Source organism: Microtus oregoni, unplaced genomic scaffold (assembly GCF_018167655.1).
Source record: "Microtus oregoni isolate MIOR12 unplaced genomic scaffold, Mior012 000038F_ref0000394, whole genome shotgun sequence".
Taxonomy (NCBI): Eukaryota; Metazoa; Chordata; class Mammalia; order Rodentia; family Cricetidae; genus Microtus; species Microtus oregoni.
The window spans coordinates 22,438,508-22,464,415 of NW_024543097.1; the positions used below are offsets into that span (position 1 = coordinate 22,438,508).

The 25,908-nt window shown below is 48.8% G+C and overlaps 2 protein-coding genes across 3 annotated transcripts in view; one reads left to right on the plus strand and one right to left on the minus strand.

Annotated features, from left to right (window-relative positions):
* The window catches only part of LOC121433428 (serine/threonine-protein kinase 25), a 36,595-nt gene extending 35,657 nt beyond the window's left edge, over nt 1-938 (plus strand). For both annotated transcript variants that reach the window (XM_041631823.1, XM_041631822.1), the window contains exon 12: nt 325-938. In XM_041631823.1, coding sequence (XP_041487757.1) covers nt 325-364 — 40 coding nt within the window. In that variant the 3' untranslated portion in view covers nt 365-938. The remainder of the gene's footprint in view (nt 1-324) is intronic.
* Nucleotides 939-1,203: 265 nt separating this feature from the next.
* LOC121433427 (FERM, ARHGEF and pleckstrin domain-containing protein 2-like) overlaps nt 1,204-25,908 on the minus strand; it is a 105,049-nt gene continuing 80,344 nt past the window's right edge. The window contains exons 14-27 of the mRNA XM_041631821.1: nt 23,637-23,806; nt 18,519-18,608; nt 17,999-18,132; nt 17,338-17,419; nt 14,832-15,069; nt 12,797-12,927; nt 10,933-11,001; nt 9,900-9,989; nt 5,318-5,400; nt 4,569-4,687; nt 4,139-4,296; nt 3,028-3,135; nt 2,599-2,750; nt 1,204-1,779 (exon numbers count right to left, since the gene is read on the minus strand). Of these exons, the coding sequence (XP_041487755.1) occupies nt 1,632-1,779; nt 2,599-2,750; nt 3,028-3,135; nt 4,139-4,296; nt 4,569-4,687; nt 5,318-5,400; nt 9,900-9,989; nt 10,933-11,001; nt 12,797-12,927; nt 14,832-15,069; nt 17,338-17,419; nt 17,999-18,132; nt 18,519-18,608; nt 23,637-23,806 (1,772 nt within the window). The 3' untranslated portion in view covers nt 1,204-1,631. The remainder of the gene's footprint in view (nt 1,780-2,598; nt 2,751-3,027; nt 3,136-4,138; nt 4,297-4,568; nt 4,688-5,317; nt 5,401-9,899; nt 9,990-10,932; nt 11,002-12,796; nt 12,928-14,831; nt 15,070-17,337; nt 17,420-17,998; nt 18,133-18,518; nt 18,609-23,636; nt 23,807-25,908) is intronic.

Consider the following 25,908-nt stretch of genomic DNA (forward strand, 5'->3'; position numbering starts at 1 on the left):
CTGTGCCCCAGGAACAGCATGGATACTGTGTAAGCCAAGGATGGGGAACACTGAGCTGACTCATGCCCGTGAAGGGACAGGGCAGACACTAGTCCTTCCTTGGCAGCTCCACAGACTCGGGGTTCCCAGCTGTTAGAGGCAGTTGTACCTGTTTCTTCTCCCATCTCCTCTGGATCCTGTCCTTGTATACCAAGAGACCCACCCTGGGGGTTGTTAGGAGCCCCAGGGTTTGGTCTAGTCAGCAGTGACCTGAAGACTGAGGACATCTTGTGAGATGCTGCTCAAATACATGCCCAGGACAGCAATGATACCTTCCACTTCCAGGTTCTCACACAGCCGGAACCACCTGACGTCTACGCGCTGAACTGGATGCACTGCTCTTCACAGAGAGGGAGAAGAATGCGTTTTGTTTTGAGCTCTAAAAGGACTGACTTGGAAGCCTTCGTGTGCTGTGCTGCAGCTGCAAAGACCTACCAGCCTGTAGGCTTCACCAGCCAGGTCACCTTCCTTCTGCCCCACCATAGTGTGCTGCCCTGCACAGTAGCACTCGACACCTGTGCTCACCTCCTGGGTTGGCCAACGCTACAGTAGGTAGTCAGGGCCCTTGAAGAACTGGGTAGCAATTTGGGAAGCTGGGGTGACCTTCCAGAATCTTTGGTCCTGCAGCTGCTAAACTAAGGATCAAAGCAACTGTTGGGCAACTCTGGCTCTCACCCTCCACCAGGGATAGTGTCTTGGGGGCTCATAGGGTCCAAGATGGTCATAATTTGGTGTCAGTTCAGGTACTGTGTGTTCTCATGAGTACTCAAATCGTTCAGAATATTTTGCACCCCCCCTTTTTTGTTTTAAAAGAAAATTGAACTTGCTAAGTATTCTGACAGTATTAGTTTCCATAGAGCATTGAAAGCCCTACCATTTCAATAAAGACCTGGATTGGAGACATTCTGATGATGGAGCCTGGCCAGATGGGGTTTCTGTAGCCTCTTAGCTAGTGTCCTTTCTAAATGTTGGTATATAACCTGACAGTTTCCTTTGGCCTGCTGGAGAACAAAGTAAGGCAGAGGGGATGCTGGTGGGTGGGGTTATGTCCTTTTATTATAAGTCACATAAGTGAACAGGAATCATAGGCCTGCCCTACTTGATGAGAAATACCAGGAACTAATAAGAGGAGCCACCCTCCCGCCCAGGCCCTGGTGGTGGGGTCTTTGGTTTCTGCTTGTCTAGATGGTATGTGGGATGGGAACCAGAATAGCTTTTGCCCTTCTCTTGTTTCGCTATATCTGGAGGCTAACCCTGAGGTTATCACATACGCCTGAGTATAGTGCTGTCTAAGGCAATGTGAATTTGGCTATTGGTGCTACAGGTAGAAGTAGAAGCATCCAGTCCTGTGTTTGGGGCCAGTCCTCAGCAGGGGCTGTGCTCACAAAAAAATGAGAACCCTCATTTCTTTTTCATGGATCTTAGACATGTGCTGCAGCCATCATGAACCTTCACTGGAGTTTGGGGAGGGCAGAACCCCTCCTGGAGGTCTGAAGGCCCATTCCAGGGCCAGTGCCACCCTTCATCTGGTGGAAGGATGGCTCTGGTTGCTCAGCTCTGGGGGTGATACCTACACTCCCTGAAAGCCTTGGTCATAGGTTCTTGTCCATGCAACCCGAAGGACATTCTTCCTTCCCTTTGATCTCTGCCTCCAGCCCTGGAGAGAGATGTGAGCAGTCCTGAGTGAAGCTTGGGGGTCTCTCCGGTGAGCTGCTGGCCCTTTCAATGACTTCCATCCACCTGTGGAAGGGTCACACCAGTGGCATATATTCACTTACCTTCCCAAGAATGATGAATACAGCTAGTCAGTAAAGTTCTTGATGCTCAGTCATGAACTCAGTTTTACCCCTAGGACCTGAGTAAAAGCCAGGTGTGATGTGCACTTGTAACTCTAGCACTGAGGAGGTAGCGATGGATTCACTGGAGGCTAGGCAGCCTAGCCTCATCAGTGAGCCCCCAAGTGAGACACCTGTCTCAAGGGAGATGGGGCCAGTGCAATGCCGTAGCAGGTAACAGCACTTGCCAAGCCTGGCAGCCCGAGTTCCATCTCCAGAACTCACACACTGTTGGTACGTGGAGAGAGCCAACCCCACAAAGTTGTCCTCTTGCCTCCACATACAAGTGGTGCATGTGCCCATACCTCCTCTACAAGAAAGAAATTTAATAAAAGGAGGGGGGACTGGAGAGATGGTTCAGTGGTTAAGAACACAGGCTGCTCTTCCAGAGGACCTGAATTCAATTCCCAGCACCCATATGGCAGCTCACAACTGTAACTCCAGTTCCAGGGGATCTGACACCCTCCCACAGAAATAAATGAGCGCAAAACACCAATGTACATAAAATTAAAAAAAAATAAAAAGGATGTTGTCTCCTGAAGTTATACTTTGGTCACTATATGTATGCATATATGTGTATGTACACTAGTGCCTGCATACAAACATGAACATACACTGAAAACAAAACCCTGCAAGCATTATTTGACCCTAGTTTCCTGGGAACTGGGAAGTTTGCCTCTGGCTCTGTTGTTAGCAATGAACAAAAGAAGCATCGCAGAATCACCTTTCAAATGTGTACTTGCTCTCAGCCCGGAAGAAGTAGACGTGAGATTTGAATTGGAGCTTGAAAACGTAGTCTTTGTGGATGCTGTCAGCCTCCCTGGGGAGGCTCACACTGTAACCCAGCAGTGGGAGACTGGCCAGGGGGTAGTCATCCTGGAACAGCACAGGAACAGGGTCACTGGGTGTTGGGATGCAGGTCTGCACTCAGGGTCCATTATTCTGTGGTGCCCCCCAGCCCTTTACTCGCTCCCAGTGGTTCTCCCAAGGAAATGGTAGTTTATACAGAGGGACCCGCAGGTAAGAAAGGCTAATTCCATTTCCACAGAAAAGGTGCTGTAATGGTGGGATCGGCATCACACTGTGAGGAGGAAACAAGATACGCAGATGTGTTGTGTCCTCTGTGCCTAGACTCCAGTTAGGTTCAACATACCTGATGGGTTTTATAGAAGAACAAACAGAAGTTGGTAAAGACCACCCAGAGCTTCTGCCAGCCGTTGCTGTTCTTGAACTTTCTCAGCAGATATCCTGAAAGCTGGTTCTGTTGGTAGAAAGGCGAAAGCGCTCTGCTGTCACCAGTTTCATGACCCGGATGCCTAGCCAGGTCTACGTGCTCAGCAAGGTTTCTCCCTCTGTAGACCAGGCTGGCCTCAAACTCAAGAGATCTGCCTCTTAAGTGTTGCCAGCACTACCCAGCTGATGCTTAGCATTTTTTATCAGCATGGTTTGTGCATACTTAAGACCTGACAACAGGATGTTAGTCTGGGAACTTAAGTGTACGAGACTTCTCTTTCTGATACATAATGAAATTAGTTTCCCGATGAAAGCATACATTTGCAAACCTACACGAGAACAAGATGAGGGTGGTGATGACACCTTGAACCAAGTTTGGAAGGTTCTTTGAAATTATTGGGGGAAGGAGGGCATTTAAGTGCAGCACTGGACAAGACCCTGCCAGCCAGCCCACTGACCTGCCCTGTCTTCTGGGCCTGTGTCTAATATGTGCTGCCTAGCTTCCCAAGAGGTCCCCACCTACTTTGATCTGTAGACATCTCAGGTCTCACTATGGACCTGTGCTCTGACCCTCACAGTCTTGAGTTCTTCATAGCCCTGTAGAGTGGGGATGAGGCTATGGAGACTACTTAGAGTCGGGTGTGAAGGGAGTAAGTCCAGGAATGGGTGTGTAGAGGTGTAAGCTGAATAACTTGAGGTTCTGTGAAGCCAAATGTGTACAACCACTAATCCTTGGGAAGCAGGTGAGCATGAGCCAGGATGGGAAGTGGGAAAGACTGTGGACCAACCAGGGAGAGTACTGCCTTGGGGCAACATGTGGGCCTTCCAGCAAATTCCACCACTGCTGTCTCTGCCATGACTGCCCTTACAAGACACGAAGTGACATTTGGTGTGAAGTCCCCTTCCAAAGAGAGCTTGAGTAGCCCTAAACTGGTTTCTGACAGTGGGGGAGGAAGGCAGGTGGCAGCTGTCTGGGCACCGGTAGAGGAAACTTGCAGAAGGGCTCATGCATATGCTCATGACAGCCATACCTCAACAGCTGCACTGTGGTCTGCTCTGGACACACTTGTGTTCCGGTACCAGCACACATGCATTGTCGTGTTGGCCCGGTGCTGGCTGTTCCCTTCCAGGGAGCCCCGGGTTCCTCGAACATCTTCCGATTCCTCCAGAGAGACCTCATCGGAAGATCCTGGGGAGAGTTAGCCACACGGCACCATGCACCCATGAGGGTCCTCCAGGTTCGGGGAAATGGGCACTTGGTACCCAAGTCAGCAGCCAGACAAAACCATATGGTGCTAGGATAACCCAAGGACTCTGCCACCTGGGCATGGCCACCTGTTTTCCTTGTATGGGAGGGAAGCTCATGGGACCTGACATGCTGGGCAAGATCAGGAAAGCAATTTCTAGAAGTTTTTAGAGCTACAGAGGGACTCTCCTGGGGTGTCTTGAATCAAAACTCACTGGGGGTCTGAGTACACACTGGACCTCCCAACAGCGTTGGAGCTGAGTCGCCAATACTCCTGGCTGCCTGGATTGCGGTGTTCAGGTCCTGCATCCACTTTTCCTTTTCTAGCCGAGTGCTGTAAAGAATAAGTCAAGTGAGTGGCCTCTGCCTGGAGTTCTGTCCTTTTGTGTCAAGAGACAGGTCTGGTTTGGGCACCTGCCCATCCCATGGGTCCTGAGGATTGTCAGAAACGTGCCTTCTCCAGCCCGTTCCTAGGGTGAGCTGGGAGGAGCTGGAGAAGCAGGGCAGCCTTTGGTGTTGGAACTAGAGTTTAGCACCAAAAGTCTCAATGCTGAAACACGAGACTGGGTTGGGTCATGATTAAGGTGGCAGTTCCTGGTGGAAGAGGACCAGCCAAGACAGATTTCACTGAGTAGGAGCTACACTTGAAGAACTCACTGATCTGGAGGAGAAAGCCTGTTTGCTCCTTTGCTGTGGCCCCAAGTTGACTTTCACCATGGTAAGTACTTCCCTTGCCTGAGGGCTAGCGCCCTGGTGCTATTAGAAGACCAACTGCCAAGAACCCTAGGGCACAGGCACCTTCTCAGAAGCACCATGGTTGGTCTCTTAAAAAACACAAATGTCAGCAATCCTTCCTGCATAACCTGGGAACAGCGGAGTCCCCTGAAGCTCCAAAGGCTGGTACTGAAGTCCACATCCCTGCAGCAGGCCCTGTTCTCAACTGAGTCGTGAAGAAGGCCCCTACCTGGCTGCCACCACGATCGTTTTCTGAGCCGCATAGATGGTGAAGCAATGAGGAACTGACCACTCGTTGTCGCTTTCTTCTACCTGTAGGCAAGAGAAGAGGTGACACCCCATAGGCAAAGAGGATGCTAACAGCCTGAGGCATGTACAAAATGACTAGGTGCAGCTGGCTTGGAAGGCTGTACAATCTAAGACTATATAACTACAAGGGAAATGCAGGGGCACACTTGTGTCCCTACATTCTGGAGCTGCCGCCAAGTGACTGAGGTCTCATTTAGAGACACTGAAATACTCACCGGTGGGTCCAGCACTATTAGCTGAAAATCAAGCAAAGAAGATGTTGAGCATTTTGGAAAATTCATCTGTCAACCTGGCACCAAAATCCCTATCTGAAGCCAAGAAAGCCACTGCATACTGATTTTGATGATTTGGTGGAATAATTCCAAGATAAAATATTGCCAAATCAAACCTAAAAACATGTACAAGAAGTGTCCTAGCACCAAGCAAGGTGGATTTAAAGACTGCAAGGATGGGTTTATAACAGAATTCCTCCTGTCAGAGGTCAGAAATGGTGATTTCTTTACAGACTGAGAACACCTTTGCCGAAAGCCAACATTTCTAATATTGCTGACAGTAAACAGAAGTAAAGATTTCTCTGCAATAGAAGGAAACAGTTTTAACATGACCAAGTTTCTCTCAGGCCGAGAACACCTCTGTCTCTCTCTCTCTCTCTCTCTCTCTCTCTCTCTCTCTCTCTCTCTCTCTCTCTCTGAATAGCTTAGATAAGGACACACACTGGTCCTGAGGACTGCCAGTTACAGATGATCCAAAGAATACACAGTTCCCTATACAGAACCCACAAGACAAAATTCCCTGAGCTTCACTCTTGACAGAAGAGATCTGAATTAGCATCCTGGTGGTCATTTCACAGAATGTGGTGTCTTCCAAGTTAGTATTTAAATTTGTGTGATTTCAGATGAAATGACAATGATATTTTGGAATGTAATTTGTCTAAACGACTCCATAGTTTACTTGGAGTACTTAAATGCATTTTTAAGAAGTGTGTCATTGTTATGAGTGTGTGTGTGTGCATGCGTGCACAGCTTTCTACTTCCACTTTTCCATGGGTTCCAGGAGACCCAACTTGGATTGTCAAGCTTGCACGCCAAGCACTTTATCTGAAGAACTGTCTTGCTGGCCCTGTGGGGATAAGGATGGGGTGGGATGTAGTCCCACACACAGTCTCCCTCTCCACTGTGGGGAACACCAGTGGAGTGGAAGGTCCTGCTCTAAGGAGAGTGGGAGATGAGGCTGGCACACAATGCAGGCAGCCTTGGAGTTCAGGGAGAACATGGAGGCTTCAACAAAAGATGGGGAAAGTGACTCTATGGGGAAAAAAATATGAAATCCTTAACCAATTACACCTAGCAAATTCTAGACAGACTGGAAAATGAAACTGAAGACATAGCCCGGCAGTTAAGGGTGCTTGCTGTTCCTTCAGGGGGCCAAAGTTTGGGTTCCAGCACCCACTTGGATGGCTTACAGTTGTCTGAAACTCCAGCTCCAGGATATCCAACACCCTTTTCTGGTATCCAAGGACACCAGTACACATACGTAAATACCCAAACATACATAAAAATACATCTTAAAAAAACATTAAAAAGTGCCAATAGGATTGTGTGTGGTGGCACACATCTTTAATCCTGCACTCAGGAGGTGGACAGAGGCAGGCAATGTCAGTTTTTTGAGGCCAGCCTGTTCTACAAAGTCCTAGGACAACTGGGGCTACTCTGTCAAAGCATCCAAAAATAAAAGCCAATACAGTGTTATGTCTAGTCTGAAGGGGCTAAAAATAAAGCTCTCATGGAAAGGTAGGAAGGGCTGACCACAGCAACGTGTCTACAGCATTCCTTCAACAAACGGTTAATGCCACCCTCCACATTTCAAGGCCATTCCAAAAGAAGACACCTCCACAGGATGGAGTTTGAAGTTTCACTAAATTATAGAGAAACTAAAATAGCTAATTACTGTAAGATAAAAGCATTTGTGGCCTGGGGCTGAGCAGATAGCTCAGTTCAGTAAAATGAGTTCAGATGCCCAGTACCCATGTAAAAAGCTGGGTGTGGCAATGAGCATCTGTAATCCCAGCACTGGAGAGACACAGTCAGTCAGACCCCTGGAACCCACTGGCTAGCCAGTCTAGCTACACTGGTGAGTGCTAGGTTCAGTCAGAAACTATCTCAAAAATAAGGTGGAAAGCAACCTAAAAGAGCCTAATGTTGGCCCCTGGGCTATCACACTCATGCACAACCCCCATAGACATGTGCACACATGCATGCACACAGGCAAACATGCAAACATGCAAACACACACACACACACACACACACACACACACCTGTAAAGGTTGACTAGCCAGCTTTGCTATAGAAAGGTTTCCCTACTGTGTAAAAATGGAGACAAAGCAACAGATACACTAAGCGCTTATTTTGCAGAAAACCAAAGTGCCAAGACTAGGGGATGGAGAGTAAAGTAATGGTGCCCTCTCCCCAGGTGGGGAAGGCAGAGAGATGACCCTCGTGTACTGGGCCAGGGGCACATTTAGAACTCACTGTGAGCACCTGACTGGTGCTACTGCTGGGCAGCCATGAGCAGAGACACTAAGAGCAACATGTGCTTTGCATGATGGGACCCTGTGAGGATGGACTGGAAGATGTTTGGGAGACAGAAGCTCAATAATGTGGCATACACTCTTGAAAGACCATACTTGGCCTAAAGACAGGTTAGGTTAGGTCCTCTGGTCACCAGGTTCCCCTACTGCACCAGTAGTCAGAGACTGTAACAGAGCGCTCAGGCTGAGCTCAGCTTGTAGATGGTGGTAATCGGTGTCACGTCACCACAGCTAAACCTGGAGTGCTGTGGTCACAGCGATATTTAGCTTGTAGTTTCATTTTCCCTCATAGGAATGTGTATTTTAAAAGTAAACCATCAAACAACCGGGATGGCTTCTAGAGGTGGCCCCTGCTAAACCCAGCAAAGTGGAGTCACATATTACAAACATATGTTTCAAGGCTGAGCAGAGTAGAGTCAGTGAGAAAGAACCTTGCATGACGCTGCAGCAGTAGACCCTCGCATGACGCTGCAGCAGTAGAACCCGCATGATACTACAGGAGTAGACCCTCGTATGATGCTGTAGCAGTAGACACCACCTCAAGGAGCAGTGTGAGGGCCAACAGATGGCCATGGTGCTAAGATGTCCTGGAACCACATACTGCATTGTCCTTGCCTTCAGTGTCTCCAGGACACGTTTCAGGCCAGGCTCCAGGGCCTACATGAAGAGAACACAGCCTCTAGAGTAGTGGTTCTCAACCTTCCTAATGCTGCGGCCCTTTAGTACAGTTCCTCATGTTGTAGTGACCAACAGCCATAAAATGATTTTCATTGCTACTTCATAACTGTAATTTTGCTACTGTTATGAAGTATAATGTAAATACCTGTCTTTTCCAGTATCTTAGGCGACCCCTGTTAAGAGCTGGTTGAGCCCAAAGGGGTTGCAACCCATAGGTTAAGAAGCACTCGCTGCTCTAGTCTTCCTGACTCTCTATGACTTTAAATAGGGTTTTCTTTTTCTAAAATTTGTTTTGAGATTTATTTCCTTTTAGTTCATGTATATGGTAGTTTTACCTGCATGAATATCTGCATGCCATGTGCATGCAGTGCCTACCCACCTAGACAATAAGACAGTGTTGATCCCCTGGAATTGGCATTACAGACAGTTGTGAGCTGCCATGTGTATGCTGGGAATCAAACCTGGGTCCTATGGGAGAGCAGTCAGTGCTCTTAAGTGCTGAGCCATCTCCAGCGATATCTTTTAAATATGTATTATTTTTATGTGTGTGTCTGTGTCCATGTGAAGGTGCTCATAGATGGCACTGAGTCACGTGGTGCCTGAGCTGTAGGCTGGCATGGGTGCTGGCTGGGAACCAAACCTGTGTCCTCTGGAAGGGCAGTAAGCACTCCTAACTGCCCGCCCTCTCTGCAGCTCTTAAATAGGTTTCTACTAACCTCCAAAGGCAGATCTGATAGACTGGATTATGCTAAAGCCCAGTGGTTATCCCATGTCAGACATCCTGGTGGGCACACATGCAGGGTGTGCAGAAAGTTCACGGCGGCAGCAGCGGTGGCTCAAGCCCCAGGCAGCACTGTATCAGGCACATTCAGTGACCACAGCCTGTGTCTGTCCAAGGAATGGTTGTTCCTGGGTGAGCATCATAACTACACGGTATCTGGAAACAGCTGATACCAAAACCCGCTCCAAGTTGTCGGCAAAATAGGTGAATACTGTCGAGTGCTAAAGGAGACTGACCTAGAAAGCTGTTCATAGGTGGAATACGGGGCAGTCTGGGGTCAGGGAGAACAGTAGCCATGAGGAAGAGCGAGAACAGTCCAGCATATTCCCTCAACACCAGGTGGCCTGCTTACCCCTGAAAACGGCCTCAGACTTGCTGCTGTATGAGGGAGGTGGGGCAGAAGTATAGCCGAGCACCTAAACACCAAACCTCAGGTGAGCATGGTACCACTCACCAGCATGCCGCGCAGAGGGAGGAAACCACGGATCCGGAACTGACTGGCCCCGGTGACACTTTTGCTTGTGTATAGCAGCATATCTGAGAACTGAGGGATGGAAAGATGCAGACAAGGGACAAAGCTTCAGTGTCAGTATAGTTAGACTCGAGCTACAGCTAGCCATGGTGTGTTTACCAGATCTACAGCCAGCCATGGTGTGTTTACCAGATCTACAGCCAGCCATGGTGTGTTTACCAGATCTACAGCCAGCCATGGTGTGTTTACCAGATCTACAGCCAGCCATGGTGTGCTTACCAGATCTACATTAGTTATTGGAAATTATTGGGGGAAAAGTTTGTTCCTTTGATCCTTTTCAACCAGATATATGCAGTAGTCACATGAGCTAGCAGAACTGGGGGCCAGTCACCAGTCTCCTCTGGTCTGGCCTAGCTGGCAGAAGCAGCCAGGAGCTCTAGCTGGTGCAGCCAGTTGGCTCCTTCCCTGTGTGGATCAAGTCTGGGGCACTTGGAAAAGAAACCTGGTAAGGCTGGGTGGTGGTGGCACACACGTTTAATCCCAGCACTCGGGAGGCAGAGGCAGGCGGATCTCTGTGAGTTCGAGGCCAGCCTGGTTTAGAGAATGAGTTCCAGGACAGCCAGGGCTACACAGAGAAACCTTGTCTTAAAACCACCACCATCCCCAAAGGAAGAAAGAAAGAAACCTGGTAAGATGAGGACACATGGTCAGGTCCTCTGCACCCAAGTTTCTGGGCAGCACTGAAGGCCCCTGGCTGCCACTAGGCTAGCCACATGGACATCTCTGTGTTAGCCTTGCTTGCCCTCCCAGAACATGGACTAGGAACAAACAGGCAGCATGGGCAAAGTGGCTGCTTCCTATTGCTCACTCTTGAGAGACCGCCTGAGTTCCCAGGTGCCTGAGCTGCCATCCCAGGGACGGGGCCAGCAGGCAGCGAGCCAACTTTCCTGACAGACTTTACCCACCGATTCTTCCCAGAGAGGAAATGCAGTTTGGGGCCCAGTGGGAAACATACCAGGAAAAACATCCTCTGCTGCAGGCCCTTCTTGGTGAGCTTGTGAAGGCAGCCCTCACGGATGAACTCCTAAAAGACAACCAGGTTCCTGTGAGCAGGGATGCAAGGGACACACGGTAGTTGGGGCAAAGGTCATGGGAGCCAACAGTAACCATAGCATACGTGTGAGGGTCAGAAGACAACTATCAGTACTGGCTCTCTCCTGCCACTTCGTGGGCTATAGGATTAAACCAGGGTGCCAACCTACACGCACACCCCTTCCTGCTGAGTGGCAGCCCTCTGGGAGAGTCACCCTACTCTACCCTAGTTACCCACGTCCTAGCCTGGTACCAACCTGGTCCCAGTCATCTACCTGCCCTGAGACGTGGGAACCAAGAGGTACTCGCTAGTGGAGAGACACTGGGAAACGAGGCCATCAAGAGTCCATTTGAGTTCCGCTGTGGGAAAGGCTGGGCAGAGGCAGGTTTGAGAAGAGACAGTCTCCGCCAACACTGGGTGGCTACAGTTCGCTACCCTGCACTGGAATACTGAATAAAGGCTCAGAAAGTCAAGAAGCCAAGCATGGTGGCACACGCCTTTAATCCCTGTACTTAGGAGGCAGGGGTATGAGGATCTCTATAAGTTTGTGGCCAGTCTGGTTGACAAACTCATAGCCAGGCCAACCAAGGCTATAAAGTGAGAACAGGAGCCCATCTGAATGAAATGACTGTGCCCACCCATCCATCAAGGCACACAGAGGAACGACACGCTTATTGACATAAGATGAAAACAGCCCTAGTGAGATTTTCCCCTAGGAGAGAGGAAGGTATACCACCCTGTACGTGAACTTCTGTAGTGGTTAGCACTTAGTAGGGCTAGTTACTAAGCTTGCTTGCTCTTTGTGTCAACAGTACTGAGTCAAGAGCAAAGCATCTAGTACACAGGCAAGAGAAACGCCAACTCATGCGATGGAACTGAAAGTCCAGAAAGAAGCCCACACATCTATGGGGCTTCTTAATTTTCATAAGGAGGACCAGATAATTCAACAAATGTGCCAGGGTAGCTGATATGTGTGCAAAGGAATAACACTGGACTAACTGGGCTGGAAGGCTGGGCATGCGGCTCAGCCGGTGCATACTCGGCAAGCGGGTTCCATCCCCGCTACCACATAAGCCAAGTGCAGTGGTGCACACCGCAGTCCCATCAGTCAGGAGGTGCAGGTAGCAGGACAGAAGGAACAGAAGTTCACGGTCATCCTTAAATGCACAGCGAATTTTGAGGTCTGCCTGGGTTACATAAGACCCTATCAAAGGGAAAAGATAAGAAAAACTCTTAGAAGAAAACCTATAGGTGACTAACTGGGTTAGGACACATCTTCTGGTATATGATACCTAAAGCATGAACAACTAAAGAGGACTTGAGGGTCATTAAGATGAAAAGTTTTAGTAGTATAAATGATAGAAAGACAAAGCCAGAGAAGGGGAGAAAATCCCTCAGGTACGATCCTGTTGCTTCCCATTTCAGATTCTGAGATGAAATCTCACGATGCAGCTAAATGGGCCTCAAAATCCACAGCCTGCAGCCCAGCCCCGAGTATGGGATTCGGATGTGAGCCACCATTCCTGCTATTGTGCCGTCTTGAGGCGTTTCTCCCAGTACCTGTGAGGGCTCTTCTGTGCTCCCTGCTACCAGAACGGGGACCGACAGCTAATGGGTCTTGGGGTTTCTTTCTGGGAAAATGTCCTCAGTTGGTGATGATGGCTACATTAACTGAGTGCATGCAAAGTCACTGGATTACGTACTTTAAAAGGGCAAGTCTTATGCTACATTAGTAAAATTCAATTTAAGAACAGGCATAAAATCTTTCCCAGGTATGGACACTCACCCTTCCAGGAGCAATGAGGTTTTCTACACCAACCAGGTCCCGCTGTAGCTCCGTCAGCTTCTGGAGGTTTTCTAGCCGGGTGAGGCTGTGCTGGAGCCCGGTGGTCACTTCTGTGATGGCCTTCAGTGCCTCTGTGTGGAGAGGTCCCCCAGTTCAAACCCTGAACAAGACCCCCTAGTCTCTGCCTTGTGGAAGAGCCAGTATTTTCTAGGGTGCCTTTAGCTGGAGGCACTGCAGACTCCTTGCAGGGCTCTGGCCCACTGGCACAAGCTCCTGTCCAAGTTCAGTCCCTGCAGAACCCAAGGGGGTCAGGGGTCACCGGCCAACGCTATGCCTTAACGGGGCAGGTTCGGGAAGCAGTGCATAGCACTGTTAGTCCCTGAAGGAGATCCTTCAATGTCTGAAGTGATTTACTTCTTTCTGGTAACAGACGCTCACCTGAAGCAAATGTAAGACGTCAATAAACAGGAAGACGCTCACTAAGATGAACGTGAACTCGATACCAGCCCTGAGGAGGCGACACTGGCTGGAATCAGCTGCTCACCCAGTCCTGCCCTCTGCTGTCCCTAGCGCAGCGACCTCTCTTACCTGCCAGACCACTAATGGGAACTGTTCTCATCTCTTTTAGGAGAAATTTTATTTTTTTGTGTATATGTGTGTGTGTGGTTGTACGTGACTGTGTACACACCTGACTGCAGAAACCCTCAGAGTGTAGACGAGAACACTGGATCCCTTGGAGCTGGAGTTACAGGAGACCATACGCCTCCTGACATGGATGCTGGGAACCAAACCCAGGTCCTCTGCAAGAGCAGCAAGTGCTCTTAAGCACGGAGCCATTTCTCCAGCTGCCAGGACCCTCTTCCTGCCCAACTGCAGTGCCTCACTCGTGGATCCCCCTCTGCGAGCATCTGACAAGGTCTGCAGCCCTGACTCACACCGCCTTATCCTCAGACCCACCCTGACAGGGACTTCATGGAACCAAGGACAGCTAGTGTTCTTTATAGGGTGCTTGTGGCTTCCAGAAGCACAAGCCAACCAAGAGAGGAACACACCCGGAATTCATCATCCTTGACAATCGTAAACAGATCCTTCTATAACTGCTCTGCAGACAGCACTGACGACATCAGGGAGAGCCTGAGCAATGACCACAGCCTCACACAAGCCATGGCAGCTGCTGTCTGCAGACTCTGGGCATCTGCATTGCCTTGTTTTGCCTCTGCAAGCCTGGGGGCTGGAGAGATAGGTCAGTGGTTGAGAGCACTGGCTCCTCATACAGAGAGGACCCAGGTTCATTTCCCGCACCCACATGGCATCTCATAAACCCTCCGTAACTCCAGCTACAGAGGACCTCAGTGACCCTGCTACCTGGAATTCCAGCGACCCTCCTGCCTGTACTTCAGGCATCCTCCTTCCTGGGCTGCAGTGGTCCTCTTTCTTGGGCTCCAGTGGCCCTCTTTCGAGGACTCCATGGACCCTCCTGCATGGACTCCAATCGTCCTTCTGCCTCAACCTTCCAAGTAGCTAGGATCACATTACATCCGTGGGCCACCATTTCCAACTAATTATATTTTAATGACAATTTCAGTCATTTATAGACAGAATCTTCTTGTACTAAACTGATGCTAGAACTAAAATTTCTATTTGTAAATGACAAGATTTAGACTTTATTCTTTTGTCCCTTTAACAAATAGAAAATTACAATTCACATAGGTCAGAAACTTCCAACAGGCTGCTTGGCTCAAACATTTGCTAAGTCTTAGAGTCAAGTCTTCCAGGCCAGAAACACCCACATAAAGAGGTCATTCTAGGATATGCCCCTTCCCCCAGTGCCCTTGCGTGAGAGACCTTGACAGCAGGAGGCCACCTTGGTTACAGTACCCCACTCCACAGGTTCAGCCTGGAACCCACTTCTCTGAAGCAGCTGGGCAAAAGCCAACAGCCAGCAGTGAGCGCCGGGGCTCGTAGCCGCTCTAGGCAGAGCCAGTGGTGTCTAACACCGCACGTGCCGCCCTCGGGGTGGCAAGGCCTCACTCACCATGGCAGTCGGCATAGTCCCGGTGCCCAGGGGCATAGTGAGCACACAGGCGGCTCAGCAGCAGGCGGTAGTGCACCAGCCTCTGCACAGGCTTCAGCAGGAAGGTGTTGAGAGGCAGGTAGCAGACCTTCTGGAGCTCGAACTCTTTGTAGGCGGCCTCCAGCTTCTTGCAGTGTTTTGTGGCCTTTTCCAGTTCTGTTAGGATCTCGTCGTGTCTTTGGAAGTAGCTGGTAAACTCCTATCGAGACACCAAAGGACAACACTTGGGTGGAGAGACATGATGGTAAGCCTGGCCGGGCCCGGTTCGGCAGCTCGTCCGCCGAGGACTGGGGATGCTGGAAATGCTGACAGGGCATAACAGGGATGCGCAGTGTGGTAGGTACAAGCCAGAGTTTCTCTGTCTCCCCATTTCCCCATTTTAGACTCTATCCCAGTGTGTACCTCACTCCGTTCCCAGGGGTCAGGGCTCCTCCTCAGCTGGTCCTCACCATGACCACTGCTGACTGATCCCTCCCTACCTTTCCTCCATTTATGGATAAAGAATGACCCTCAGAGGCTAGGAGAGCCAGAGCTCACCTTATGGGACACACTGAGTACCAGGCAAGAATGAAACTCCATTTGGGCTCTGCCCACGTTCAGTGCTGACTGGGTTACTGGAGAGAGGGAGCAACCATGTTTTGGGAAACTGCCCTGAGAACTATTCTGACGGATCGCTGTGTGGAAGGGCAGGCTACTGGAAAGGCAGCAGAGGGGATTCTGTTTTAGGCACAGAGTCTGGGGAGAATTCTGTACTAGATAAAAGCATAGTTCTAGGGGGACCCTGCTGAGGGCAGTGCTACGCTGAAAATGCATGTATTGAGGCTTGCTTCTCTAAAAAATTACTGCTCGGAGGGTGGCTGCTTTCATGGGAGCCTGATTCAGAGGGCTCTGTCCCAAGGGTAAGCGTGTTAGAGAAAGATATTCTGAAAAAACTTGATTCTGAGGGGGCATTGTTTGGTTGGTAAGCTGTCTAGGGAAATGTTTTGGAAGAATGATACTCCCAGAGGAACCTGCTCTGTGGGAAACATGGCTTTAAGAAGTTATATTGAGTGGTGGCAGTGCTGGCACACACCTCCAATCCCAGCACTTGGGAGACAGAGACAGGTGGATCTCTGAGTTCAATGCCAGCCTGGTCTACAAAGTGAGTTCCAGGAGAGCCAGTTACACAAAGAAACCCTGCCTCAAAAATCCAAAAACCAACCAAACAAACAAACAAAAGAAAACTGAAAAAGAAAGAAATTACGAGAAATACTGTTCCGGAGGGAAAGGTGTTCTGAAGGGAACCCTGCTGTGGGGACCCCATTCAGAGCAAAACACCGCAAACAGGAAATCCTACTCTGAAGGAACTTATTTCTGAGGCATGATGTTCTGAGGGAGGGGGAAAAGATAATCATATTGAGGGGAATGCTATTCTGAGGAGACCCCCTTTCCTGGGGAAAGCCTTATCTCCTTCTCCTGACCCTGGTTCTTCCTGCCTCTACTTCCCAAGTACTGGGATTAAGGGTGTACACCACCATGCCCTCTCAGAAGGGGGCGCCAGATCCAACGGAACTGGAGTTACAGATGGTTGTGAGACACTGTGGGTCCTGGGAACCCAGCCCAGGTCCTCTGTAGGTACTACGAGAACTCTGACCACTGAGCTGTCTCTCTGGCCTGGGATGTTGTCCTGAGAGCGCTGCAATTGGCAGGACACTGTACTGGGGGACCCTTGATTCTGAGAACATCATTCTGAGAGGAAACACAGGGGTCCACCCTTCTAGAAGAACACTGTTCTATGGAACTCTGTTCTGAGGGGAACCATGTTTAGAAAACAGCTGTCCTGAGGTGGTAAGGCCACGCGAGGGAAATACTATTTTGGGGAAAGACATTCTGAAGGGAGACATTCTGAAGGGAGACCTAAGGAGAGGTGATTCAGTATTGAACAAGCCCCTTCTGAAACCATGTTCTGAGAAGAGTTGTTTCTGAGGAAAACGTTCTCTTTTCTCTGAGAGGCCTTTGTTTTAAGCACATCTTTGTTGGTAAAACCTTGTTCTGGGGATTTTGTTTTGAGGGGACCCTTGCAGGAATTATACTCTGAAGGAACCCTGCTCTAAGAACATCTTGTGAGTCCTAGTATTCCAGGGGAACCATGTTCTAAGGAGACATTCCGTTCTGAAGGAAACCCCTTCCAGAAAAACCCTGAGACAGGCTGTGTGTTTACTGGGACACTGTTCTGAGGAACACCGTCAAGACAACACTACTATTAAATGTACAGTGTTGTTCAGGGAACAGTTTTGAAAAGTCCTGAGTGGAGCATTTGGGCGACAAGAACCCTCTCCTCAGGGGGCCCTGCTGTGGAGAACGGTGAGATGAGCTTGTTCTTGGGAAGGCTGCTGTGGTGGGGACACTGTTGCAAGAACAACAGACATATTTCCATAACAGATTTACTCTAAGCCTGGAGTTCTCTCACAAACCCGCCATACCGTACCTTTAACTGACGCATGTTCCTGAGGAGGATGTCCCCAATTCGTTGATCATCACCTTTTAAATGGGCACTGGAGGGCCCTTCCCTGGATTAAAGGAACAAGAAGGTTTGTAAATGCATGAAAACTTCACGGTAACATGTTGTGGTAGCCATAGTCCTTTCCCTCTGACACAGGGTCTGACGTGTGAGTCTCCTGTCTCTGTCTGCATCACCACCCCCAGCAGTCGCAGTCAGAATGACAAGGAGTTTCCAGGTGGAAAGAACGTAACAGCAACGATGACTGCATTTCTCTAAATACGATGGTAACCAGGTGAAAACAGATTCCTTTCCTTTTTAACTTGCTCTAGTCCCTTCTCTGGAATAGGATAGATAAAATGCATTGTTATTAAAGTTTATTCTAGCTTGCCCAATAGGATTTTGAAATACACGTCAGTGAAATAATGGCTGTTCTGAATTAGCTTCTGAAGGGGGGACTTCCTGAGGCAAGGGCTGGTGTCAAGGGTGGGTGCTTCCCAGGGAGAGTTCCGGACTCAGGGGCTGCTGGTCCAGGCCCCCAGCCTAGGAGCCAGCAGTGTGGGAGCCATCCAGGCGGAGGCTTCAGAAGGTGGGGTCTCCTGAGGAGGGGGGTAAGGAAATAGCACCATCTGCTGTACGCTATGGTTACCAGAGAGCCAGCCTCTGCTCCACCTCGTGCAGGAAGCCTCGATGGAACTCGTAGATGGGATCGATGTTGGAGAAGAGCAGGGTCATCAGGGCGGCAGGCATGGCGTCCTCCTTGATCACCAGACTTCGGAACCACTATGGGAGGAGTTTGGCCTGGTGAGAGGCTCAGCAGAGAGCTGTGACCTCATGACACCAAGCAAAGCTCCTCCAGTTTATAAGAAGAGCTTAAACCAGTGTTCCACGTCCCCTCTTTATTGACTGTATAATTTCCAAATGCAAACAAGCCAATCTTAGGTCAGAGCTTTCAGACAGATACATTTTTAGCCTTACTTAGTCATGAAAACTGAAGACATCAGATTTTAACATGACTTAGACATCGCGCTGGAAGGCAAGTAGAGCCAACAGAATTTACGTAAGTCGGTCTCAAGACTGCCAAAGATACTTCTCAGGGTGGCGCCTTTGTGTTTATACATAAAGCATATTAAGGAAATAAAAAATGATCAAGGACTAAGGTTCCATACCACAGTAATGACTTCTAAATCTTTCACATATGTTCGTTCTGTAGCGAGAATCTCCTTGGCTATGAAATAGGCCTTGTCTTCTGGCAGGTGCTGAAAGAGGCAGAGAGGAGCGTGAGCACACTTCTGGGGGACATGTTACCTTTCTACACGCAGGGAGAGCCCGAGGCTTGTAACATGGTATGCTCAAGCCAACCACATTTTAGAAACTCCTGCCACAATTCCTAGAGGGATTTACTGGAAAAGAAAGGTTGGTTTTATTGGTGTATGTGTATGCCTGAATGTATGTTTGTGTACTGTGTGTGTACAAGTTCATGCAGAGGCTAGAAGGGGCCACTGGATTTCAGTTACAAGTGGGTGAGAGCCACCCAATGTAGGTGCTGGAAACTGAATCTAGGTCCACTGTAAAATCAGCAAGGACGCTTAACTACAGAGCCATCTCGCTAGCCTGATCTGCTTGTAAGTAAACACGTCCAATTAAGCCCAGCTACATTTCTCTCAACACATCGTCCTCATTATATCACTGTACACCATTCCTTAGAAAAATAATTGCTATTCAAATATCAATATATGTGAACAGAACCGAAGCTTATTACTGGTTTTGCGGTAAAACTATGATCCTTTATCACTGTCATTGATGAAGCTGGTTAAAAGATAAGGAACCATGAGGAAACCCTGAGTGTATGTTTAAACATGTATGTATGTATGTGATGAAGGGCTGGAAAGATGGCACAGTGGTTAAGAGTTCCTCCAGAGGAACGGGTTCAAATCCCAGCACTTACATGACGGCAGACAACCACCTATGACTCCAGTCTCAGGAGACACCTGGTGGCTTCTCTGAGCATTGCATACACATGACACATTTATACATGCCACAAACGTATAATAAAAATAGATAAGAACATATGTGATTAAAATAATTAAACTTGGGCTGGAGATAAGGCTCAGCATAAAAATTTAAAAATTAAAAGAATAATTAAACTTAGCTCATAAAAGTAACAACAAAAACCTCCCGGTGTCTTTTGAGTGTGCCTATGACAAGGCGCTGAGCTGGCTGCCACACTTCCTGTGTGCAGAAGAGGACCCCAGGTCCACCTCCAGGCTCAGCTCTCAGCAGCTCCCCTTATGCTTGCTAGAACGGGACCCAAGATGAACCTGTCCAGGGGGTTCATGAATCTCCATCAGGACTCTGTCTAATGTGCAAACACAACACTCAAGTCAACGAGGGGCTGCAAATCACGGCAGAACAAGGTCATGGAGAGCACAGGGCGGAAGTGCTGGAGGCTGCGATGAATGTGATCAGGCCGCAGATTCACATGGAGTGGGTGGAGCGCCCGGGCCAGCAGACAGGACAAATGTCAAGGCACAGAAAGTGATGTGGGATAAGAAAGAGGGGATGAAAGAAAGTCATCTGGCCTCTGAGGTTCCCGAGTGTTGGGGATCAGTGTGTGTGCACTCTGATATGTGTGCATGCAGGATGCAAGCTGGCCTGGAGGGACAGACGAGAGTCTCAAGAGGCCTCTGCAAAAGTCCAGTGAGATGGTGTTGGTGTGAATGTGATGTGTGACTGACAGACACAGCAAGAACAACTACAACAAATTCAGGCTCAAGTCAAGGGAAAGATCGGCAGTCACCACCAGAGGGAGGAGAGGTTGAGGCAGTTCTGGGAGGAAGAACAGACTAAGTTTGCCCCAGGATAGCCTGCGATATGCTTCCCAAGCTGCATAAAAAGAAGCAAGGGGCCAAGGCGATCTCAATAAACACCCGTGTTTGGGGATCACATCTTCTTTTCTGTGCCTGCTGTAGTTCAACACAGGCTGCAGTATTCTCTCACGGTCCCTGGAATAAAGGAGTAATGTATATGTGTGTGTGTGTGTGTGTGTGTGTGTGTGTGCTCATCTTATGTATCCTGGAGCTCATAGAACGCGGTGTCTTCTATCATCACAGACACATACCAGGGGCACTGCCAACATCCTGCAGAGTCAAGTCCTGCCATCCTCTCCCTGGGAGTCATGTTCAACATCTCCATCAGCTCTTCTCAAATGGTTGGGAGCAACGTCATAGCCTGGATCCCTGGTTCCACCCCTTGGTCTCTTCATGTTGTTCCTGGAGTGTGGTCTTTCTCTCCCAGGAGAGCTCACTTAGTTTTACAACCTTCCACAATGTGGCTTTTTTGTTTTGTTTTGTTTTTGTATTCTATGTCATAAAACTATTTTTTTTAAAAATCCTAATCCAATGGCATCTTTAAAAAGAGTCTCATCTCTCCCTGGTTTGGTATACGTATGTCATGAACTTTCAGCAGTGAGAGCTGGGTTACTCCAGCCTTTCTCACAGTAGGACAGGTTCTGCTTGCCAGTTTTGCATAATTCTGGCCTTGGCCTGGGACAAACATGTCAGGGAAGGTGACCTCTTCATGGCAATTATCTTTGTCTGAAACTCAAAAGCACACCCTAACTGTTCACGTGCTATAGAAACCAGGTCCAGAGCCCCAGACCAGCTCCTCACTGTGTGAAGAAAACCTACCAGAGCAGTCTCAAGAGCGTCAACAGAAACTCTCTCTGCAGGTGCCACTGATGGTGACAAGCCACCAACCGCCCTGCCCCTGTTCTAGAATGACCTAATCAAACCCAAGCAAGCTGACCCGCTGGCGAGAGACAGGTGGGGACAGCACCATCCGCTCATCTTCGCCACGACCACAGGATAGCACCATTTCTCAGACCCACACAAGCACAAAGAGAAACGCTTCTGCCATCTTTTAGCAATCTTGCCTTCTGAATCCTGCTCATCTTCACCAGCCTCTATTAAAAAGGAAGAAAAAAACCCCTGCTCTACGTGAGGCCAGAGAATCAGCTCAGTGTTCAGAGCACTGGCTACTCTTCCAAAGGACTCGGGTTCAACTCCCAGCCTCTACATGGTGGCTCACAATCACTGTAACTTCATTTCCTGGGGATCTGATGCTTTCTGTGCCTCTGTGGTCACTGCATGCATGTGTTACACATACATACATACAAATGAAACACTCATATACATAAATACAATAAAAAGTGTCAAGTGGAAGGCAGTGGAACAAAGGGGAAGGCTGGCTCCTGCTCCCACCAGCAGGCGTGGAGGGCCATCCATTCCTTATTCCTCACAGTTGAGCAGCCAGATAAAAGTCCGACCAGGCCCGGGCATGGATGGGGCAGTGCAGCTCTAACTCACACCCATAGGTACAACCACAAGGGACAGATGCTGCCCAGGGTGAGTCTTCAAGACTGTCAACGGTGGCTTTTGATTTCCAGTCAGAAGAGTAGGAGACTCTGATGGAAGGCTACCTTCGGGTCAACTCCAGCTACTTCTGTGGGTCTGTGATGGACCTGGCAATCTCTGCCCCTGGGAGCTCAGCTCTGTTTGATCCTAGCTTTATTAGGTCCACTTAGATATTCGGGACTGTAAAGTTGCCAGACCAGAGCTGAATCTCAGGGCTGCTGTGGATCTACCTCCATCTTCGGTTAAGCACTACCACCTCCTGGAAGGCGCGTATCAGTGAAGGCTAGAGGTGACCTTGACCCACAGGGCCTGGGAAGGGTGTTGCTTTCAGGTAGTGTCATGATGACCGGACACCTTCTCTTAGGATTATACACTGTGAGCTCAACCATCTCAGATGAAGAATCAACTAGCTTTTTTTGTTTTGTTTTGATAATGTGGTAACAACGTTAACATCCAGTGTTAAAAACAGTTTCCTCAATCCTCTTTTTTTTTGTACCAAGGAAATGATGAAATAGATTAGTAGGTTTCCAAAATAAATAAAAATGGCCATAAGACAATTGTGTTCATGCCAAACACATGTGGCCAATGAAGTTGGAGTGATCTCACCACAGGCTGATCCTAGTCCTGCGAGTAGGCCACCTTTTGCTGGCAGGCCTCCAGGATAGCCACCTAGTAGCCAGCTCCCTCATCTGGTTCAAAGGCCTTCTCCCAAGGAAGGTGGGGTCCCAGAGTATCCCTGGGCACAGAGAAGGGACTGGCCTGTCTCACAGCGTGTGGAAATGGGTCTTGCCCTCCCTGCGAAGGTGTCTCAAATGTCCCACAGGCCTCGCTACTCTCTGTATAATTAGGCTAAAATCTTGCTATAGTTTAGGTTTGGACTGTTCCTGAAAGGCCGACATGTTGAAATGCTTGGTCTCCTATTTGGCAATATGGGAAAGTGGTGAGCTTCAGGTGGGACCCAGTGGGGGCAGGAAAGTCCCCAAAGGGGTTAGTGGGGTGCGGTCCTGCTTCTCTTTCATGTCCTGGCCATGAAACAAACAGTCGTTCCACCACGAACTCCTATCAAGACAGCCTCTCTGGGGCCCAGACAGCAGAGCAGCAGACCAGGGGCTAAAACCACTCACACTGTGAGACAAAATAGAATTTGTGTCTTCATAATTGACCTGCCTCGGGTGTTCCTGTTACAGTGAGAGACAGCAAATACAAACAGGGAATACAGGCACTGCAAGGATGGCAATTTTCTGCGATGGTACTGGAGACAACTCCAGGCTGGCTACCTTAAGGCAAACTGGTTGTCCCTGGCACCTAGGAGTAAGTGGGATCTTCTGCCTGTTCGTTCTCTACTGGACATTCCAAAGTGCCCTCACTACAGAGACCTATAGGAACACCATGTCATGTCACGTCACAAAGCCCAGGACCCCCCACCTCAGGCATTCTCTCTAATGTGGGCCAGGTCCCTTTATCATCCAGGAAGTCTCTGATAAAAGAACTTCTTGAGCCCCAACCAACCTTTCTTTTGCAACGGGATCTCCAAGTTACTCACCTATAAGGAAGGAGAAAGGAAGGAACAGGTAGGAGCGAAACAAGAGGGGAGAAGCAGTGACCCCTGCAGGGAATTAGCCTGCCTCTTTCCCACTCATCTTCGGGATCCAGCCTAACACTCGGAACCATGGATGCCAAAATGGCCTGTTACCCAAACAAGGGAAAGTGTGTTTACATGGAGCTCTGACTTCTAAGAATAACAGTGTCTCAGAAAGGGGTTCTGTTGATGTTCTGCCCGGGGCTTACGGGGTGTGTCTTTTCCTGGCCACCCCGGGGCTCCCTGATAAAGGTTTGCATCCATCAGCACCATCAGTCTCAAGAGTGGCCCACCTTGTGTTTCTGCTCTTCTTGGTTGTCCGTCCTGGCTGTACTGAGGACAGGGCTGAGAACAGGGGATGGGCCCTGCTCAGTTGTGCTCAGAGAGGCCTGAAGCTCAGGGCTCTGCCTCAGCTGGCTCTTCGGGCTGGAGGGAGGAGGCTGAGGGCTATCCATAGAAAAGCCTGGAAACGAACGAAGTAAGGTGGAGCAAAAATGAGAAGAGCTGTGAGGTCGGCCTCCCTCGCGCTAGACTGCAAACCTCGTGCTGCGATAGCTTTTATGGAGAACGAGCGTGGTCTGTCACCTGCACTCCTACACACGACACCAAAGGAAGCGTGGTGATGGCTATTCTGCCCAGTATCAGAGACCAGCACATGGTGTGACTCCTCCTGGCCCGAGTTGTGTTTCTAGGGGCTTCTTTCTGGGTAAATCAAACACCACAGGCCTGTGAAGCAAGGCTCCGCGGAGACCAAGGAAGGCAGAGGCCAGTGCCTCACATGCTGCCCGCCTGGCAGCCACACCGAGGTTTTGGCCTGGGTCACTACCGAGTCATTACAAAGCTGAATACATAAAGCTGCTCATTTCACAGTTCTGTCTTCGAGTTGCTGCCCTTTTCACTAACGAGTGTTTTTTTTTCTTCCTGTTGGTTTCTTCCTGTTGAGACTAATACTCAACTCCTCTCCTGATTAAAACAGTATTTGCTTTTGAATAGCCTAGAATTTCAGCCAGCTTCCTAGGAGGTCAATGATGAAGCATAATTCACCTGACAATTTATAATACTGAAATTTCCTTAGGAGGCAGAGGCAGGATGATCATGAATTTAAGGCCAGCCTGGGCAACAAAGTAACATCCTGTCACACATATAAAAAAGGAAAATTCCCTAATTTCTTGTCGAAGGATTCTCATATTTCCCTATGGGAAATCAACAATTATTAAATGCCAAATTTAGAGATACATTTAAATATACCTCCTTACCCTCTTGCTTCCACATCCTGAATGCCTGGATGACAGACAGACTACACCATAACTTCAAATGGTATTGTTCAGGAGAAATTCAAATGCTATTAGAAACTCTGGACATTTTTCCTAACTATGACTATTAAGGTGCCCGAGTCCCCTGGTTTCAGGGACGCCACAGTACCTGGCTTCCCCCCTCCACCCCTTTCAAAGGAAGATCCTCATAGTCTGTAGCGACCAGTTTATAAGACTAAGCCTTGGTTATTGAGCTTAAAGATCCCAAATGAGAACAGGAGCACGGACGGGCACAGGCCCTGGGCAGGGCAGCCTCTGTTGTACCAAGCTGGAGCAGAGGAGGTCCTTATTTTCACATTGACAAAGTCAGCGGCCGCAAGGACCTCGCCTGCTGCTGGGGAGTTTGAAGGCGCTCTGACAGCGTTCTGATAGAGCTCTGCTCGGAAATGGTTGACAAGTCATAGCTGAAGGCAGGAGAAAGCATTTATTGACATAGAAAACCTAGATGATGTTACTATATGAAAGTTTAACAACCAGTTTATTAAAATTTGCTTTATTACGTATTTAAACATGCTAGACAACAGTAGTGATGAAAAGTTGTATCTGCTGCTGCATTTCAGAGTGGAGCCGAACTCCCCCGCTGCCCTCAACTGTGCGCTATTCCCTATGTGGAGCACATCCCAAAGAGGCACCAGTTAAGGGCTATGCTTCAAGCTCTTTGTTGCTGGTAAGTCAGAACTGCATGAGGTCCTTTAACGAAATTAAAATTCAGAGAAAATCTAGAAGCTATGTCTAACTTACATTTTATACTGTTTAAAATATAGTTGTGATGCTTTACATTCAATTAAAAAAGAAAATCAAAGACCACATTTTAAGAGCCAAGAGATGGTGGTGCATACCTTTAATTCCAGCACTTGCGGAACTAGAGACAGGAGGATCTCTGAGTTCGAGGCCAGTCTGAACTATAGAGTGAGTTCTTGGACAGTTACAGCTATGTAGAGAAACCCTGTCTCAAAACAAAACAAACTCCCCCCCCCCCCCCGCAAAACAAACAAACAAAAACAAAAAACAAACAAGAAAAGGATACCTAGGCTACAATCCACAATCCCTGAGAAGCCGGGTAACAAGGAGGACCCTAAGAGAGACATGCATGAATGCCCTGGAAAAGATAAAATCTCCTAAATAAATTGGGAGTGCAAGGGGGAAGGTAGGGTGAAGGGGGGAGAGGAGAACAGAAGGGAATGGGATGGTTGAGTTGGGAGAGGGACAGAGAGGGAGAGCAAGGAAATCTTAATAGAGGGAGCCATTATGG